We start from the raw sequence: 18753 nt of genomic DNA, 5'->3' as shown, positions 1-18753 counted from the left end.
TCATAATTGAGTGTTTAACATATTATCACAGATGGACTGCACAGGAGATCTCCTTTATGAAGAAACTGTGAAAGTTTGTCCAACAGTGGGAAACTGTTGGGTCTAAACTCAGACCCCGCTGTATCCAAGACTTATTCCCATGAAAGAAAAACAAGGCAACAGTGTTCGATCGATTTCTTGCGCAAGGGAGGCCCCCTCATCTGTGTCCAGCACGACAATGAACCCCGATGATGGCCTCCTCTCGCTGCCTTTTATTGACAAACTTCAAACAATAGTTTACAAAACACCTCCCCCTGCAACCCCCTTTGGTTACAAAGACAAGGCACTGTATGTAAATGTATACACTGGGTGTGTGTGTGTGTGTGTGTGTGTGTGTGTGTGTGTGTGTGTGTGTGTGTGTGTGTGTGTGTGTGTTGATCAAAGGGTCATAAAACCTAAAAGCAGGAACAACATCCTTGGTCATAAAGAGGGTAGTCTTCCCCCACACCCAATGTATGGTTTACCAAAGATAACACAGTGAAACCATACAAAGGGTAGGAAGCTCTACCAAACATCAAACAGATCTTCAAAAGGACGTTCCTGTGATAAAACACTTCAACCTCCCACCCAGAACCTCGAGAATCTGGGGATGGGAGGAAAGAAAGAATTCCTTTCACAGAGTTAAAACAATGGACAAATGGTATATATAAAAATGACAAATGTTTAACTATTTAATCTAACATTTCCCTCCTGTTTTGTTATTTTTATGTTACAAATTATTCCTATGTAGTATATCCTCAGCCATGCACCTCTTGCTTAACATTTTCAGTGCAGGCGTCATTCATACACAGGCTTCTGTTATGTCAGTAATTTCAGTCATTTCATATTGTTGTAAGAGTACATAATTAACAAATGTATCAGAAATCATTTTAGTTAGCAATGATCTTATACACGGTAAAATGCATCCTATACATAAGCAAATCAGTATCAATAGTCCAAAAACAGGAGTTAGTACTTTTAAAAGGAGATGCCACCAAGGACCAGACAGTAACCACGCCATCCAGCCTTGTGGTGTATCTACTCCTGGTGTGCTATTCATCATGTATTTCTGCAATGTGGTTAAATTCTGCAGTGCTTCATAAATGTCTCCTCCACTTGTATATCCATCTGGTATGAACGTACAACATGTTTCTCCTATCAATTTGCATACTCCTCCTTGCGATGCAGTTATCAAGTCCAAAGCCAGTCTGTTTTGCAAAACCATTGTTCTTATGGCCTTTTGCTCCTCTGCTAAGGCTGTTCCAAGGGTCTGGGTCCAATTTATGTGTCTCAGTAGTGCATACCTGTTAATTTCTACATGAGTTCCAACTTTCCCGACCCCGATCCACGGGAACAATCCTTGTAAGAATTTGGCTCCAGGTCCCCAGATTCGAAACTCCCAGGGGACCTCACTTAAATCTGTGAGCTTTGTGCTTGCACTCTGTACGTCTCTCTTTGTCTTTGATCCTGGATGATGTTCTATCCTCTCCATGAAGAAAACATGATCAGATAATTTCACGAGTGCACATAGACCTCCCCATTTTGCTGGTAAAGATGGGTAAGCCTTATGTCCACATAAGAAATACCAATCTGCTAACACCCTCGTACCCTTAGGTGTCGGTGCGATTGTCGAGCATTTGGCCACATCCTGTCTTCCTTCAGTAAGTGTCATTTGGTACGAAGTGTCAAATGCACAGTCTGCTGCTCGTTGAATCTCATCATTTGCACATCTGGCATTCTTCAAACACGTCAGACAGCTAATTCTGTTCAAACGAGGGCAAAAAGAATAGGTGACGTTGCATAGATGCCATGGCAAATCTCCAACTTGGGCTGACCCATTGCCCTTGAAACACATAGGTAACTGGCCTGCTTCCAGTTTATTTAACAGTATGATGTCCGGAAGTGGATCAGGAACTTGGGGCCAAGTCAGCAGATCTGTCTTACCAGAGCAGTTCACCTTCCCAGCTACAGGTGAATCAATCTTCCCATTCAGGTTCAGGGGAATTGAAAAGTTGGCAGTGTTCTGTCAGGGTTCGAATTTGAGGAAGAGACAAACGACTGCATGGTCTCAGTAGATGTCAGAATAGTGATTTTTATTATACATATGTACATATGGGGAAGATGAGCATCACAAGCCTTTTAGAGCCGATCTCCCCCGAGCAAGCATCTCACAAAGCTTTTATTACAATGATGACGTCAAGTCACATGATAAGTATCAGTCAGTTCTCCGAACTCAGGAAGTTCCCCTCACTCCACAAGTTCTCCTTATAAGGCCTCCAGATGTTTCCACTCAGCCCAGCACTCAGAGAAAACCAGTGTGTGTTGTGTGTATATCTATTCGTGTCTATTGTGAAAGTATATCTATCAGAAAACTGTCCTCAGACAACCCTCCTATTCTTACTAAGTGTGTGTGTACACATTCATGTGTTATATAAGAGCGTGCATGTACTTTAAAGGCCTGTGTACGTGCAGAACTACACGCAGGCGGGCCGGGCCCAACAGGACTGGTGGGTCTGAATGGTGTGACTGCACTAAAGTGCAACAACTTTATATAAACAGTCAGTGTGCATTAATATTTGCTCAGAGTAACACAGATGTAATTAAAAGATTATACTGTCAACAGATTCAACAATGGTAAATGATTAATGTTTGATACTTCTGATTATAACTGTGATCATAAGAATACAAAATAAAATATCTCCTGGTCACATTCCTCCTCTTTGGGCTGGCTTGCCAGCCCAACTCACACCAGGATTTATTTTCAACGCAAACAAACACGTTATGACACTTATCAACCCTAACACCTCCGTTGTCTTCCAATTTCCAATTTTCCCACAACCCAGCTGTTCTTTTAGCTTCAGACTCGAGTTTCAGCCTGTCACGCTTCAGGCCCCTTTACCACCTCCTCTTGGAGTGAAGAAACGCCCTCGGATTCTTCTTTCTTCGACTTCCGGGGTTAGACCACCCTTCAGTCGCTACACAGATCTGGGGATTATTCTGCCCCACTTTCAAACAAAGATCTGTGTGTTTGTTGTCCGTTGTCACCGCCGTGTCCCCCTTTTTGCCAAAAGCCTCTCGAACCACGTTGGTCTCTGGTGTTCCTAGTTTTCGCCAACCCCTTCCTGGTTATCGCTGTGGTTATGGGATCCATCTTATCAAGGAGCCCCAAGGCCATGACACTTGACCCCAGTTGCTGTGAAGGGTCCCCATATCTCCGTGTCCCCGTCTGGTGTCTGTTCCCTTCTCTGCAAGAAACAGAAAGCCAACACCTCTCCTGCGCTGGCTCTCCTAACCTAATGTTGTTGACTTTGTTTATTCCAATCCTATGCCATGCTTATGTGTGTAAGCGTGCATGCACTTAACCCTCTGCACGTGAAGTCAATAGCTCCAATATATCAATCCGATCCGTTGTCGGATGAAGCTTTTGACCTTCACAGACTAGGTGCCAGCTCCTTATAAGCACATTTGCAATGTGTGTATAAAAGTGAACAACAGACCTCAAACAAATTGGGCATTCTTAATTCTAACTTGAGTGTAGTACTCAGTTTCTGATCATCTAATTATGCTTCTCACTCGTTCCCTAAATTGTCTAGAAACCTTTAATTTTGCCATACCTAAATTATTAAAACACAAACCAAATTATAGACCCCCTATATAGGTTTTGCCTTTATGAGCACACTTCAATAATGAGCAACAACCTGCAATCTGTACCAAAAAATCTTCATGGTCCCACCTGCAATTAAAGATCAAATGCACTTTATACCTGTTTTAATTCTTCCTTATATAGAACCTCCTCAGTTTCCGGTTAGTTGCGATTAGTCTCAATTAATCGTTCTAGTTGTATTTCGCAATTCAGCTAAAAAGCAAACCTGTTAAAGTAAACAGCTTATTTACAACCACCTGCAAATCATAAGAGTAATAAAAGATTCAGCACAACAGACAAGTATCATGTTCAGGTTTTCTTCAATCATTAAATCACTATTATTGCCGCAATTTGTTTTATTCACCCTTTGGGCAATGTTACTCCAAGAGAGAGAGAGCCCCTAATGGCCAGTTAGTGGGCTCTAGGTCAAACTGTCCCCAAATTTGTTATTTGTTATTATTACTTGTTTTCATGTCACTTGTCTGTTTTCTACTGCACCCCTCTCACCAAAGCAAAGCAAACATTAGCAGCACATTGACCGTAGTCAGCCATCCTCATTCCATAGGTGCTATAAAAACATTTCCTGTAAAAGAATCACAGTTTTCAAGACAGGGTGTGTCTCCCCCAACACTCTCACCAGAATACAGTGTAATAGCATCACCAACTCCTAACCCATAAACACCGTTTCTTCACACATCCGCCCAGAAATCCTGTAATAGAAAAACATTAAAAACTGTAACCCTGTAGGGAAGAAAATGTAAATGGTAACGCTGCGCAGGTACCTCTGTAAACAACACAAGACACAAAAATGGCATTTACAGGTTCACTCATCCTCGAATATTTTGTCATCCTTCTACTCCTGTAAAAAGAAACACACATAAATTCATCCACCCTTTTATCCTATCTAGGTGGAGGTGGTTAACCTTGAGTCATGGTCAAGTCTTGTCATCTTTTACCAGTCAGTCCGTTTGTTTTTATTTCCAGTCTTTCATCCATTCATCCATTCTTTGCTGATAGTGAAACCTGTCGTCGCATTTAGTTTCCACACTCAGCAAAATGACGTCATCTCAAAAAGAAAACAAGAACTTGAGTTTGGATTACCTCGCTGAATCCTTTTTTAGACAGGGACTCTCGTTTCTAATTGTCCCCACAAGTGTTTCCTCCAGAACCCATTTCAATGCGGAGAAACTCACTTACAACAATTTTCTCGCCGACGTGTAATGCTTGTAATTTCCGATGTGCAGATCTGCTTAAAGAAAAGATTCAGAAACAAAACCCTGCACTGTTCAAAATATAACACAAAATAAAATGAAAAATAACCAAAACAAAATGCAGACGCCCGGGTCTTAGGACTTGTCACTGAATATTCTTCCCATCAATAAAAATACCAACCTAAACCTACACAGAGTCAAATCAACACCACCTCAACCTTTTCATATTCCTAAACCTATATGTTTTGCGTTCGTGAAACAAAATTGAACCATTAAGTAATTTGAGCTCTTGAAATGTTTTAATTCTCTTAATTCTGCCAGTTTATTTCAACACTTATTCAATGACTTTTATTCAACTGCTACTTGGTCACTCGAATTTTACCTGTTCAAATTGCCTAGGGTTCAACAAAGTCTAGATCCCCGTTATCATGAAACTTGAACGGTGTACGATGATTTACTTACAGTAATTTAGAATCATCACTCAACCTAGCTCTACTACTGGCACTGTGTGACTTTTCTCACACTGGAAACCCGAATTTAATACAGAACTTTAATACCTCAGTCAATCGTGTTCAAGGGCTGCCCCCCCCCCCCCCCTTCTCTTCTTCTTTGTCCGTGTGTTCCTCCTTCTATTCAATCTCCATCACAATGATGTGGCGCTCTGAAATAAGACTCACACTGTTAATTCATCGTTTTCACTCTGCACCACTGCTCAGGCTGTTTTCTTTTCTTTTTAGTGTACAGTAAACAATTAAGTCGAGGCCTTAAGCCCCAGATATCTCGCACAGGCATCGTTTTCATAACCAAACCGCTCCGGACTCTGCTCCCCAGACCACACAAATGCCCTCTGGGCTTATTATTATAGCAAGTTCTGTATTTGACTTTGTCGTGTGCAGCATTGAGCCTTTGTCAGTAAAGCATTCTTCATTGCAGCAGCTGGAGCATTGTGTATCACTTCTTAGTGAATTAAATCAACATTTTGATTTTGGTGCATGGGTATGTATCAGTTTTCACTCCCTCAACGAGTGCATAAGTGTTCATGTGTGTGTTTCTCTTCATTCTAAGTCGGCGCATGCAGAAGTGTGTGTTCGTGTGTTGGTGTATGTTTGTGTTCATCACCTTCCTGTTCTGTAGTTTAGGTAAACCAGCAGCCTGAAGCATGCCCTGGGGTCCTCCCCTCCTCTTTGGGTCTGTTTTCATCCGTTGTTGCAGCTGCCTGCATCTTCTCCTTGTAACTTGACCCTTTCGCTTTTGTAGCTCTTTCAGGGTTTACTCCTGCTATTGGAGCTTTGCGTCAAGTCTGACGACCTCCTGCTCCAGCAAGCTTCCGCCTGATTTCAAGTCCTGTACTTGAAACTCCACATCTGACTGATGAGTTCCATTAGCAGCCAGCTCCTCCGGAGCCATGCTCAGTTTCTGCTCTGATGCCTTAAGCTCTTACTGAGGGCAAAAACCTCAGAGTCTTTTCCTTCCACGTCAGATCAGAGTCTATTTATGTTGTCTTTCCTTTGCTCCACGGCCTTCTGCAGCTCTTCTGTTCGGCTCTTCTCAGAGGTCAGCATTCTTTTGCTCACCCTCCCTTTTCCTCCGGGCTCCATGCGCGTCTCGTCACAGCTCTGTCAGCTGACGCAGTCTGGGAATTTCCCCCGTGTAGTAAAACGGGCTTTAGGTTTAGTGCTCTCCGTCTCTGCTGCATGAGATCGCTTTTTTGCAGCACTGTTGACATCCTCAAGTTGTTGTTGTGAGTCCAGCTGCTGTGGCCTTCAGGGGTCAAAGGGTCAAAGATGGTCGCGGAGAGGGCAACGATGGTAGAGGGGAGGGTAGGAGTCCAGGTCAGCTTCGGCTTTCGGAAAAAACAAAAACAAAACAAAACAGGCGAACAGGAAAATGATGTTGTGTTGGCTGTGTTGTGTTGGCTGTGTTATCCAGAGAGGGGAGAAACAACGAGATCTCGTCTCCCCCCTCTTTTGTTTTTTCTCACCACATAATCAACTCATAACCCCCCAAGTTGACAGGACAACACAGATACGTGTTAAAATTCTTAAGATCCTGCTTAGAAACCTAAAAAGGAATTTTCTATCATTCAGTAGTCATTTGTCTTAAACAATCAACAAAAACATGTCCCAATTCGACCACTAAATTTGTCGTATCCTCACTTAATCCTCAGACCAGTGTCTTTGTCTTTTCACGTTAAGTTGTCGTCTTGCAACCCAGAGAGTTTATTTGTCAGTAATGTATAAACTATATCATTTAAAAACAGGTGTATGTTAAGTGTCGCTACTTTAACCTTGCATGTACGTGCACATGTATGTAAGCTGTTTCTTCATTGCATGTATGGGTGCGTCTGTATATAGAATAGAATAGAATTCCACTTTATTGTCATTGCACATGCACAGGTACAGGGCAACGAAATGCAGTGTATGGGTTAATTTAACTTTTTCTCACATGAGGCATTTCTCTAACACGCACATGTGTCTGTTCCTCACACTTCTCATACCTTTCTCTGGTTGTGTGTGGTTTTATTTGTTTCAGTGATTTACCAGGAACATCTTTTCCTTTTCTCCATGTCTTCCGCCAGAGGTTAACACTGGTGAGATTCAGGGACACAGCACCCAGAGCAGTTCAACGAGAAAAAACCTGCCTAAAACTATATTCTCTCTTTTTTTTTTTTTTTTCCGGGAGGGGTGGGGACAACTCTGGTGTCCAGCCGTGAATTTTTAGCCAAAGCTTGGCCTGTCTTCTGCTGCCGTACTCAGGTTTCCAGGTTAAGAAAAAACACCTGTATGAAGACACTAAACATACATTTAGTATTTGTATAAACATAACTGCCTAAATTATTGAACTCTTGAGGAGGGTGGATTTCAGAATCAGAATCAAAATCAAAAACTTTATTGTCATTGTCATGAGACCAACGAAATTAAGAATGGTCCCCGATCATTGCATCATCCCTAGCAATATCAAAATATAAGCAAAACAATAAAATTCAATAAATAAAATAGATAGAATACTTGACATACTAAGTATTCCCACAGTCATGCTTCAGACCGTGCATAGATTAACACAAGAGTGGCATGGTGGACCTTTTGTAGTATTCAGATGTGTTATTGCAGTTGGATAACAGCTGTGTTTGAGTCTATTAGTCCTTACTCTGATTGCCCTGTACCGTCTGCCTTAGGGCAACAGTTCGAACAGGGAGTGGCCAGGATGTGAGGTGTCTTTCATGACGTTTTGGGCCTTTTTAAAACAGTGGGCGTTGTTTGACTCTTTACTAACTTTAAACCCCACCATAACAATTTCTCACTGACAAACTTCTGTGCATCCATTTAAACATGCGAAGCCAGCACGAAATCACACACATACCCCTACAGCAAAAGCTTTAACATAACCACAATCCAACTCCTCCCTTAAACGGGAGAAATCACCCTGAATCAACCAACTCTATATAAAACGTCAAACAAAGATAAACCACAAACATTTCTACACTTCTGTGTCTTCCACGCAGCCCACAAGGCAGAAAAACACCAATTACTCACAATCTATTGAATTTATACTTAACATCACAACAAAAGAAAAACCTGCTCTTTTCACAACTCTCACAGCTAAAGTCACCAACTCCAAAACCACAGAATTAAATCAATATAGTCAAAACTCTTACCCAGGGCCTCTGAAATAATAAAAAATCACCAAACACTCGGTTACTCTTTTCACTCGCTCCTTCTCACTCCCTTCTTCCTCATACAGCATACACGCTCGCTCCCGCGGACCCGCTCGGCCCCGCGGGCTCACTCGGCCCCCACCTTTTTTCTCTCACAGAGACAGAGAGAGCCCCTTTTCCTTTTTTGTTTTTCTCCAGCACACATACACACACAGAATCCCAACTGAGAGAAAGAGGGAGAGAAGAGAAAAGATTTTTACTAGAGATGAAGTCTTTAGCCGGAATTTCAGATCTAACAGATTTATACAACTTATTTACACACACCGGTAATTTATAATCTATATACACACGGGCCCGCATAGACGTCATATGCCAGAAGAGGTTACACCTAACTTTTTGACTAATTTAAAAGCACCTATAGCCCAGGCCTAGCCTTGCTGATCAATACACGCCTCGGGAACGCCCTCCCGATAGCGCTCGAATTCCTAAGAAAACACCATATGCCAGAACAACTTTATCTCACTTCTCTATTTCTCTGCTGGTGTTCCTAAATTTTTGACTAATTTAAAAGCATCTTTCAGCCCAGAGCCCGGCTCTTGCTGATCAATTACCGTTTCAAGTACGCCGCCTTGAAAAACGGTCAAATTACTAAATTCTAATTACTTTTAAAACTACTTCCCCGCCAGGAAAACACGGAGCTCCACCAGGCACGTGACACATCACAGTTCACGCTTTTGGCTTTACTTAAAGCTCAGTGTGCCCAACGTTTAGATAGGATGCAGCCAGGTCTAACCTTCTTAATCAATCAATGCAGTAGAAGGCAATCACTCATAGATTACCTGGCCAATTAACCGGGAGTCCCAAGTCCCCAGCGGGAGGCCAAAACCGGGCTAGAACCTAACCACGCGTCCGGGGTCAGGGGTCAGCGCCACCTGCTGAACAAACTGCATTCTTAGAGAGCCTAGCTTCTCAGTCCTAAACGAATTTACTTTTTTTTTTTAAAAGCCTCACGGTGAGCTCTCAGCCCCCCCGTTTAATTATCTGAAGCCCGAGACCGTCTCTGCTACCCAATTAAAACCAAATTATCCCTACACTACCGATTGACTGGCTGGCATTTCCAGTCAACCCACATTTAACCTCTTAAACCGTATCTATTTGTTTCCACACACCTTAAACCGTATTAACTCAAACACATAACTTCTTAACTCAAAATTCACCCCCAAAATAAACAGCAATAAATTTAGTCAGACTACTATGCCCTATTTTAAAACTAATTACTCAAGATCACCCCGGACAGAACAGAAGCCCCACTGAGTGAACCTTTAATTTAGCGCTCCATTTCCAATTCGGCACCTTTGGAGATCCGTCAACAGGCGGTGCTTACCTCTCATATTTCGGGGCCCATCACTCAGTGTAGCTCCTGGCCGTCCGTCTGACACCACTAGACCGTCAGCCAGGCTCCTTAAAATATCCCTCCTCAAACCGGTGTTTCGGCACCAGATTGTCAGGGTTCGAATTTGAGGAAGAGACAAACGACTGCATGGTCTCAGTAGATGTCAGAATAGTGATTTTTATTATACATATGTACATATGGGGAAGATGAGCATCACAAGCCTTTTAGAGCCGATCTCCCCCGAGCAAGCATCTCACAAAGCTTTTATTACAATGATGACGTCAAGTCACATGATAAGTATCAGTCAGTTCTCCGAACTCAGGAAGTTCCCCTCACTCCACAAGTTCTCCTTATAAGGCCTCCAGATGTTTCCACTCAGCCCAGCACTCAGAGAAAACCAGTGTGTGTTGTGTGTATATCTATTCGTGTCTATTGTGAAAGTATATCTATCAGAAAACTGTCCTCAGACAACCCTCCTATTCTTACTAAGTGTGTGTGTACACATTCATGTGTTATATAAGAGCGTGCATGTACTTTAAAGGCCTGTGTACGTGCAGAACTACACGCAGGCGGGCCGGGCCCAACAGGACTGGTGGGTCTGAATGGTGTGACTGCACTAAAGTGCAACAACTTTATATAAACAGTCAGTGTGCATTAATATTTGCTCAGAGTAACACAGATGTAATTAAAAGATTATACTGTCAACAGATTCAACAATGGTAAATGATTAATGTTTGATACTTCTGATTATAACTGTGATCATAAGAATACAAAATAAAATATCTCCTGGTCACAGTTCCAAGTACGTTTTACTCCTGGATGTGTTGCTAAAGCAAGCAAACAAACTGTCTCGCTCTCAGTGATGCTATATGGCCACAGTCCAGAAGAATGTGTAGACAGTGGCATGTGTGCACAAGCATAACAATTGGTCTTGTTGTTTATGTGAGCGGTTGTGTTCATAAACTGCCACCAGTAGTTGGTTGAAAACCCATGCGGGTACTGGGTGTGATTTGCTCTGTCCCAATGCGCTCCTGTCATCCCACTCAGGGTCCACAGGCACAAGAAGGCGAACAGCACATTCCCAGCCATTCTAAGTTGGGTTCAGGATCCGTTGGTTTCTTCACCAGGATTGAGACGAGAGGTCCTAGAGATATACTCCCCCCTTTGTACCGCTGGCCTTTTCACCATCACCCAGAGTCGGCCAGGAAGTGTGTTACCTTCTTGCAGTGCGCTTGATGTATCCAAGTGTTCCTTTCAGCGATCTTCACTGCTGTGGGCGTCGTCAGCAGCACCTGATAAGGACCTTCCCACCGTGGACTGGACCAGCACTTCCTCTTCATGGCCTTTATCAGCACCCAATCTCCAGGCTTCAGGCTCTGTTCCTGCGGAGAAACAGAAACATCTGGCAGATCATTTGCTCTCATGACTTCTTTACTTTTAAACATTTTAAGCATCCAATCTGCTAATGTGTTCTCCTCTTCTGCTTTTCTGTCGTCACTACAGAAAACTGGAACTCTAAATGGTCTGCCATATATAATCTCAAAGGGTGTCAGACCATTCTCTGTTGGAGTAATCCTCATGTACACTTTAACTAATTCTACACAGTCTAACCATGTCCTGCCTGTCTCTTCCATTGACTTCCTAAGTCTTAACTTTACTGTTCCATTAGTTCTCTCTACCAACCCTGCACTTTGTGGGTGATATGAACAATGATGTTTTAATGTTATCCCTAGATGTTGTGCCATTAATCCAATCACTTCATTTACAAAATGTGGACCATTATCACTATAAATGGTCTCTGGAATCCCATGTTCTGGGATAATATTCTTACATATTGCTTTGGCAACCGAAATGGCATCTGCTTTTCTAGTTGGTACAATTTCTACCCACTTTGAAAAAGGACACACTATCACTAAACAGTATTTATAGTTGTTACAGTTGGACAGTTCTATAAAGTCCATGTGAATAACTTGAAATGGGTGACTGGGTCTAGGGAATTTCCCTCTCTTAGGTCTCAAATTACCCTGGGAATTGTGCTTGCAACATATCATACATGACCTGCAAAAATTTTTTGAAAAGTTATTAAATCCTAGAGTATAAAAATGTTGCTCTACTGCTGCCATCATCCCCCCTGTGGAGACATGGCAAAGCCCATGACTCAAAATAGCAGCAGTCTTATACAAATTCTTAGGCAGTATTGGTTTATCACACAGATAATAAACACCATCCTGCAAGCTCGCTCCTTTAGTGAGCCACAACTGTTTTTCTGCAGTAGGTGAGTGTGCCTGCATGTCTGCTAATACATCTGGTGTAATAGGCAACGTCTGCTGGTGTTGCACCGCTAAAATATGAACACCATGTTCTCCTAAAGCTGCCTCTTTTGCGATCTTATCTGCGAAAGCATTCCCTAATGCAACTGGATCTTTCCCTCGGGTATGTGCTGCACATTTACAAACGGCAATTCTACTGGGTAACAACACTGCGTCCAGCAGTTTTTGCAAGAGTTTGGCATGTTCTACAGGTTTCCCTGTTGAGGTTGACATACCTCGTCTTGCCCACTGTGCTGCAAAGAAATGTAATGTAGCGAATGCATACTGACTATCAGTGTATATTGTCACATCTTGTTTCTCTGCAGCTTTACACGCTTCCGTTAAAGCTACTATCTCTGCTGCTTGAGCAGACATAGAACATGTTAGTTGTCCTGCACAAATAACTTTCTCACCATCTACTACAGCAAAACCTGTTTTAGCCTGTCCCTCTGCTGTTTTAAAACTTGAACCATCAACAAACCAAACCTTTCCCTCACTTAGCGGCACATCCGTTAAGTCATCCCTCGGCTTACACTCCTTCTCAACGTGTTCTCTACACTCATGAGGAGTGCCCTCGTCTTCTGTTGGCAAAAGGGTTGACGGATTTAGAATTGTGCACCGCTTTATGGTAATGTGTGGTTGTGATAGTAAGAGTGACATCAAAGACAAATGTCTTGCAGGTGACAGAAATGTCATTTTAGTCTGCAGTAGTAAAACATCCACCTCGTGTGGAACTAACAGTGTCAAAGGGTGAAATAAAACTATTTCCCCAGAACATTGAACGGCCTGAGCTGCTGCACACACTGATCTCACACACGGAGGCAAAGCACAAGCAACTGGATCTAACCTTTTAGAATAGTAAGCTACTGGCTTCATTTTCCCCCCGCTGTCTTGTGCTAACATTGAAGTCATAAAATGTCCTTTGCAGTCAACTGTTTGGACAAATGGCTTTTTATAATCAGGCAATCCTAACACAGTCGCACTCGTCAACAGTTGTTTCAACGTGCAGAATGCCTGTTCTCCCTCTGGAGTCCAAGTTAGACTATCTGACATAGCTAAGGACTCACTGTACATCATGTCTAACAGTGGTTGACTTACTTCAGCAAAATTTGGTACCCATGAACGACAATAATTAGTCAGTCCTAGAAATTGCATCATATGTTTCTTTGTCACTGGCCTAGGAGCTGCTAAAATAGCTGCTTTCCTTTCTGGGTGTATGCTTTTTCCTGCTGAACTAAGCTGGTGACCTAGGAATTTCACCTCTTCCTGTACCCACTGTAACTTTGAAAGCGATGCTTTATTCCCTGTTTTTGCCAAATGTGTCAACAGTGCTATAGACGTAGTTTTACAATTTTGTTCTGAATCAGACGCTATCAAAATATCATCCACATAAACTAGGATCTGTGAATGGGATGGTATCATGAAATCAGACAGACAATTAGTTATTGCTTGCATGAAAAGGGTCGGACTGTCACAAAAACCCTGTGGTAATCTAGTGTAGGTATATTTTTTACCTTGGTATGTAAATCCAAACCAACCTTGTGAATTCTCATGCACTGGTATGGAAAAGAAAGTATTACTCAGATCTACCACTGTGAAATATGTCATCTCTGGTCTTATCTGATTTAACAAGGTATGAGGGTCTGGGACACATGGTGCAATACTTTCTACAGCTTGATTTACAGCCCTCAAGTCTTGAACCATACGCCACGATTGAGAATCAGCTTTTTTTACTGGAAAAATGGGCGTGTTACATGCTGCATTTGGGGCTTCTACCAGTATCCCTGCTTCAATCATGTCTTCTATTACAGGCTTAATCCCTACTTCTGCATCTGGTTTAAGTGGATACTGTTTCACTCTAGGTCTATATGAGGTTTTAGGCTTTATTACTACTGGGTTTGCTGTTTTCATTAACCCTACATCAGTCTTTCCTTTTGACCACAAAATGTCTGGAATCTGTTTAAGCTCAGGGTGATCATTTAGATCTCCCATATATCATTCTGCTGTTTCATTCTCACTTCCCTTTAAGTGTGTCTGAGGTGTTGCATGTGTCACCCACCCCAGCTTCTTACGGAAGATACTGCTATGCATGTTTGTTTCCCATCCCCCTCCACATGGCTGCCATACATTTGTGTGCTCTCCCTGCTCCACTAAAAATGCTAAATCTTCCCACTCAGCTGTGCTACACTTAGTTAGTGGAACATGTGGCACCTTCCCTTTGAAGAGTTGTCGAGCTGCTTCAGAAATTATCACACTGCATCCTGCCATTTGTTTACCATCAGTATATACAGCTTTTACAGTAATTCTTTGAGGACCCAGTTTCATTACTTTGTCAGTGTAGGCATCATCAAGTCCTGGTGTTGTTTTAAACCTAAGTGTGATGTGCATCTCATCTGGCTCCTGTCTATCATAGCCCTCAGCTAATCTCTCCTCAGCTGTGGTCAACATTTTACAGGTTATCTGATCTGGCCTGGAAGTTGACAGGTCAAGCGTCCAATAGTAATGTACATCGCTACTGCCCTGGTGAACCATTGCTTCTGCAGTTTCTCCTTTTCCTGCAGTTATCATTCCAACAGCCGTGGGAATGATTGAGATTCCAAGTTTTACCATCATGTCTCTACCCAAAAGGTTCACAGGGCATGTTGGACACATCACTACTGAGCCCTGAGCTGTCTCTCCAGTGGATGGATCTCTGATCCATACTGGCTTAGAGATCCTATGTTGATCTAACTGTCCGTTTGCAGATTTTACATAAATGACACCGTTTGAGGGGTTTATTCCTGACACATGGTCCCTCAGGACGGTTTTATCTGCTCCTGAGTCACATAAAAACTGTATAGTTTTTCCCTGCACTGTTAATGTGCGAAAGGGTTTCACTTCTTTCCCTGATAAATTCAACAAAACCTCAGTCAAATCTATGGTTTGGGGCACTGATTGTTGTTTGTGGCAGTCTGATGGGGTGTTTAAACATGCATGTGTATTGACAGTGGCAGCAGATACTAGTCATTTATTATATGAGGGGTTACGTGGACCTGGTCGTCTATACTCCTCACGTAGGTCCTCAAGGCAGTCTCTAATGAAATGACCTATTTTCCCACAGTTGTAACACCTTTCATCCCTTCTCCTCCGTTCTCCTCTAGCCCTCCAATTACCTCTATCTCCTTTACCTTTACTTTGTCTAGTCTGCCCCTGAAAAAGTACCTGAGACTCTTCATCAACATAAAATGTGGCAGCATTCACTGTATTCTGCAATTTTTTCTTTTTACTTTTAATCACATCCTGTGCATGCTTTGCCCAATTCATACATTGAGTAACTCCATCTGTGGTGTGATTTACATTTTGCTTCCTAATAAAATCTGCAATGGATGGATGGAACCCACTCATTAAGGCATGTTTCAGCTGCTGTTGATAGGGGCCTGCTACGTCTGCATCTTCTTCAAGTCCACTATGCCTCTTAAACACTTCCTCTAATCTACCTCTATACTCATGAACGTCTTCTCCTTCCTTCTGTATGCATTGTGAAATTTTTGTGTAGTCTGCAGTTGTTCTAAAAGTATTTCTGAGACGATCGTACACTCCATTAATTTGGACAGCGAGACCTGCATCTCCATAGGGCAGGGTGTTATCACCTGGCCCTCTGCCCGTGTACCGTCCTCTGACACGGGTCCAGTTATAAGTGAGACATCTCCTAAAGGTAGTCTCAGTTTCCTGTCCATTTAAACGGTACGAGGAACAAAGCTGTCTATGTCGAGCTATAAACTCATCAACATTAGTCAATGGGTCTCCAAGGCTCTTACAAGCATCAGCACATTCAGACTCGGTCCATGGCCGGTAAACATGAATAGTGCGGCTATTATCTGCATCCACTCCAAAATGTGGGTTTGCAACCTCTACCATAGGGTAAGTGCTCACCTCATGGATTGGATCAGGAGAAAAACTTTCTTCATCTTCACACTCTGGGGCTGAAACACCATATGTTTTTTTGTGTTGTGTCAGGGATGGATATGTGGTTGTAACATTCGTGTTCACTTTCTTTCCTTTCTGTCTCCTCTCTTGCCTAGTCTGTCTTGGACTCAATGCTGCTCCTAATGCCTCCCCATATTCAGCCTTTAATCTCTCCTCCACTTCTGCCTCTGCTCTCTCACGCTCTTCTCTGGCTCTTCTTTCTGCTAACATTCTTGCTCTTTCTAATGCTTTTCTACGGTGTTGTTCTAGAGTAGTTGCAGTGGATTGAGCTGTAGTTTCATCCTCTGGTTTCACAACTACTGCTTGCAATATTGCTCTTTTAACATTCTGTGCTTCTCTCCTCTTCTGAGCCTGCTCCAGCCACAACTTAGCAACTGCTAACTGCAATTCCTTCCTCCGCTTCGCTTTCCCTGTTTTACCTGCTACACTTACAGCTATTCTTTCTACCAGCATTTTACACTGAACTTCCACTAATGTCCCTTCAAATCCATATTTCTTACGCCAACAACCTACATACTGCGTGCTGCCTGGTGAAAATTTCTCCATGAATTTTACATCCCCTTCTAAGGCAGACTTACACATTTTATTCCCCATTATGACAATTTTCTCAAGTTTGCGGTAGGCAACGCCTTACTCCAAAACCCAGGCTATGTGTACACAACAGGTCACAGAATTACGTTAACACCGCTTTAGGTTTCCTTCTGTGTTGCTGCGTTCACTTTACTGGCACTCATACACACGTACGTTCATTCACACTGTTTATAGGCCTGTAACTTCTGTTGAAAGCTCTCAAACGCCCCAAATGGCGGAGAATTCAACCTTCGGACACTCTCCAACGCCCCAAATGGCGGAGATCTCTCTACGCCCCAAACGGCGGAGAAGCCTGCGTCTCTCTCACGCGGCTAGCGCGCTCCCGGACTCACGTTTAACGCACAGCCCATAGCCGCTCTCTATTGTTTTGGGTCACGTGCGCTCTCGTGACCAGCGCTCCCCCGGACTCAAACGTTTCACGCAGAATCACGGTGACGCGTATCTAGGATCCCACATTCATTCACACGGTTATAGAGACGCTCTCTGATTGCTTACCGTTGTGTTGCGTTTCGTTCACAGGAGAGTCCTAGAATCCCGTCAGTCGCCGTCCACGAGGGGAGTTCAGACGCTATTCCACCGGCCTGGTCGCGAATTTAACACTCCAGGGCTTTGTCAGGCGTCCTAACGGCCTGGTTATCGACAGTCTGCGGCGTGTCCTCTCTCTCCTCAGTGTGCGGCGAAATTCTCGGAATCCGGCTTCGAAGGACCAAAAAATGTTGGGTCTAAACTCAGACCCCGCTGTATCCAAGACTTATTCCCATGAAAGAAAAACAAGGCAACAGTGTTCGATCGATTTCTTGCGCAAGGGAGGCCCCCTCATCTGTGTCCAGCACGACAATGAACCCCGATGATGGCCTCCTCTCGCTGCCTTTTATTGACAAACTTCAAACAATAGTTTACAAAACACCTCCCCCTGCAACCCCCTTTGGTTACAAAGACAAGGCACTGTATGTATGTAAATGTATACACTGGGTGTGTGTGTGTGTGTGTGTGTGTGTGTGTGTGTGTGTGTGTGTGTGTGTGTGTGTGTGTGTGTGTGTGTGTGTGTGTGTGTGTGTGTTGATCAAAGGGTCATAAAACCTAAAAGCAGGAACAACATCCTTGGTCATAAAGAGGGTAGTCTTCCCCCACACCCAATGTATGGTTTACCAAAGATAACACAGTGAAACCATACAAAGGGTAGGAAGCTCTACCAAACATCAAACAGATCTTCAAAAGGACGTTTCTGTGATAAAACACTTCAACCTCCCACCCAGAACCTCGAGAATCTGGGGATGGGAGGAAAGAAAGAATTCCTTTCACAGAGTTAAAACAATGGACAAATGGTGTATATAAAAATGACAAATGTTTAACTATTTAATCTAACAGAAACATTTCAGAGAACATCTCAGAGAATATCTGTGAAGCAGAAACTAAACATAATAATAGAAGAAAAGCCAAATAATGATCCAAATCCTGCTCTGAGACTATCAGACAGTAAAGGCTTCCAAAGACTGCTCACCTCTCAGACTTACTTAAAGATGCTGGTGCTGTCCACAGATCAGCTGACCTGCTGGGTCTCCATGATCAGCTTTGTTTCTTGGAGATAAAGGCTGAAGGCTTTAGAGCTTCAGTTCTCCAGAGCAGCAGGATGTCTGAGGTCCGCAGAAACACAAAAACACAGCAGCTAAAAATAGTTGTTCAAAGAAAACGAGGTGGGAGCTGCTGATTCCTGAGCTTTGATACTGGATTAGCTTCAGTAGTTATTCCAATCACTGCTGTAGGAGCTACATTTAGTCACAGCTGACTGTCTTCTTTGAACAATCACAATGACTACTGTTGTAAAAAACAAGCACACAAAGAACCAATGAGAGTGTAGAACATGATAAAGAGCTCCTGTGATGGTGGCAAAGAAATGAGCAGCAGACGGCCGTCTACATGTTGTAGTGGTTTACAGTCACCAGGGGGCGCCGTCACGGCCACGCAGT

The 18753-nt window shown here is 43.0% G+C and overlaps 3 protein-coding genes across 4 annotated transcripts in view; 1 reads left to right on the top strand and 2 right to left on the bottom strand.

The window, feature by feature from the left end:
* Positions 1-18753, bottom strand: part of LOC147337001 (protein NLRC3-like) — a 618167-nt gene that overhangs the window by 462760 nt on the left and 136654 nt on the right. The gene's annotated exons all lie outside the window — the stretch shown is intronic.
* LOC147337006 (protein NLRC3-like) overlaps positions 1-18753 on the top strand; it is a 97595-nt gene that overhangs the window by 50813 nt on the left and 28029 nt on the right. The window lies entirely within an intron of this gene.
* On the bottom strand, positions 15005-17726 carry LOC147337007 (uncharacterized). The gene has a single exon (XM_086287207.1). The coding sequence runs from the start codon at positions 16787-16789 to the stop codon at positions 15233-15235; it is 1557 nt and encodes a 518-aa protein (XP_086143333.1). The 5' UTR covers positions 16790-17726; the 3' UTR covers positions 15005-15232.

Source organism: Aulonocara sp. 'chitande type north' Nkhata Bay, linkage group LG3 (assembly GCF_057382095.1).
Source record: "Aulonocara sp. 'chitande type north' Nkhata Bay isolate Kocher_YH1m ecotype deep benthic linkage group LG3, A_spYH_male_GT1.1, whole genome shotgun sequence".
Taxonomy (NCBI): Eukaryota; Metazoa; Chordata; class Actinopteri; order Cichliformes; family Cichlidae; genus Aulonocara; species Aulonocara sp. 'chitande type north' Nkhata Bay.
Note: the sequence above shows the minus strand (reverse complement) of the source record. Positions and strands in the feature narration are given on the sequence as shown.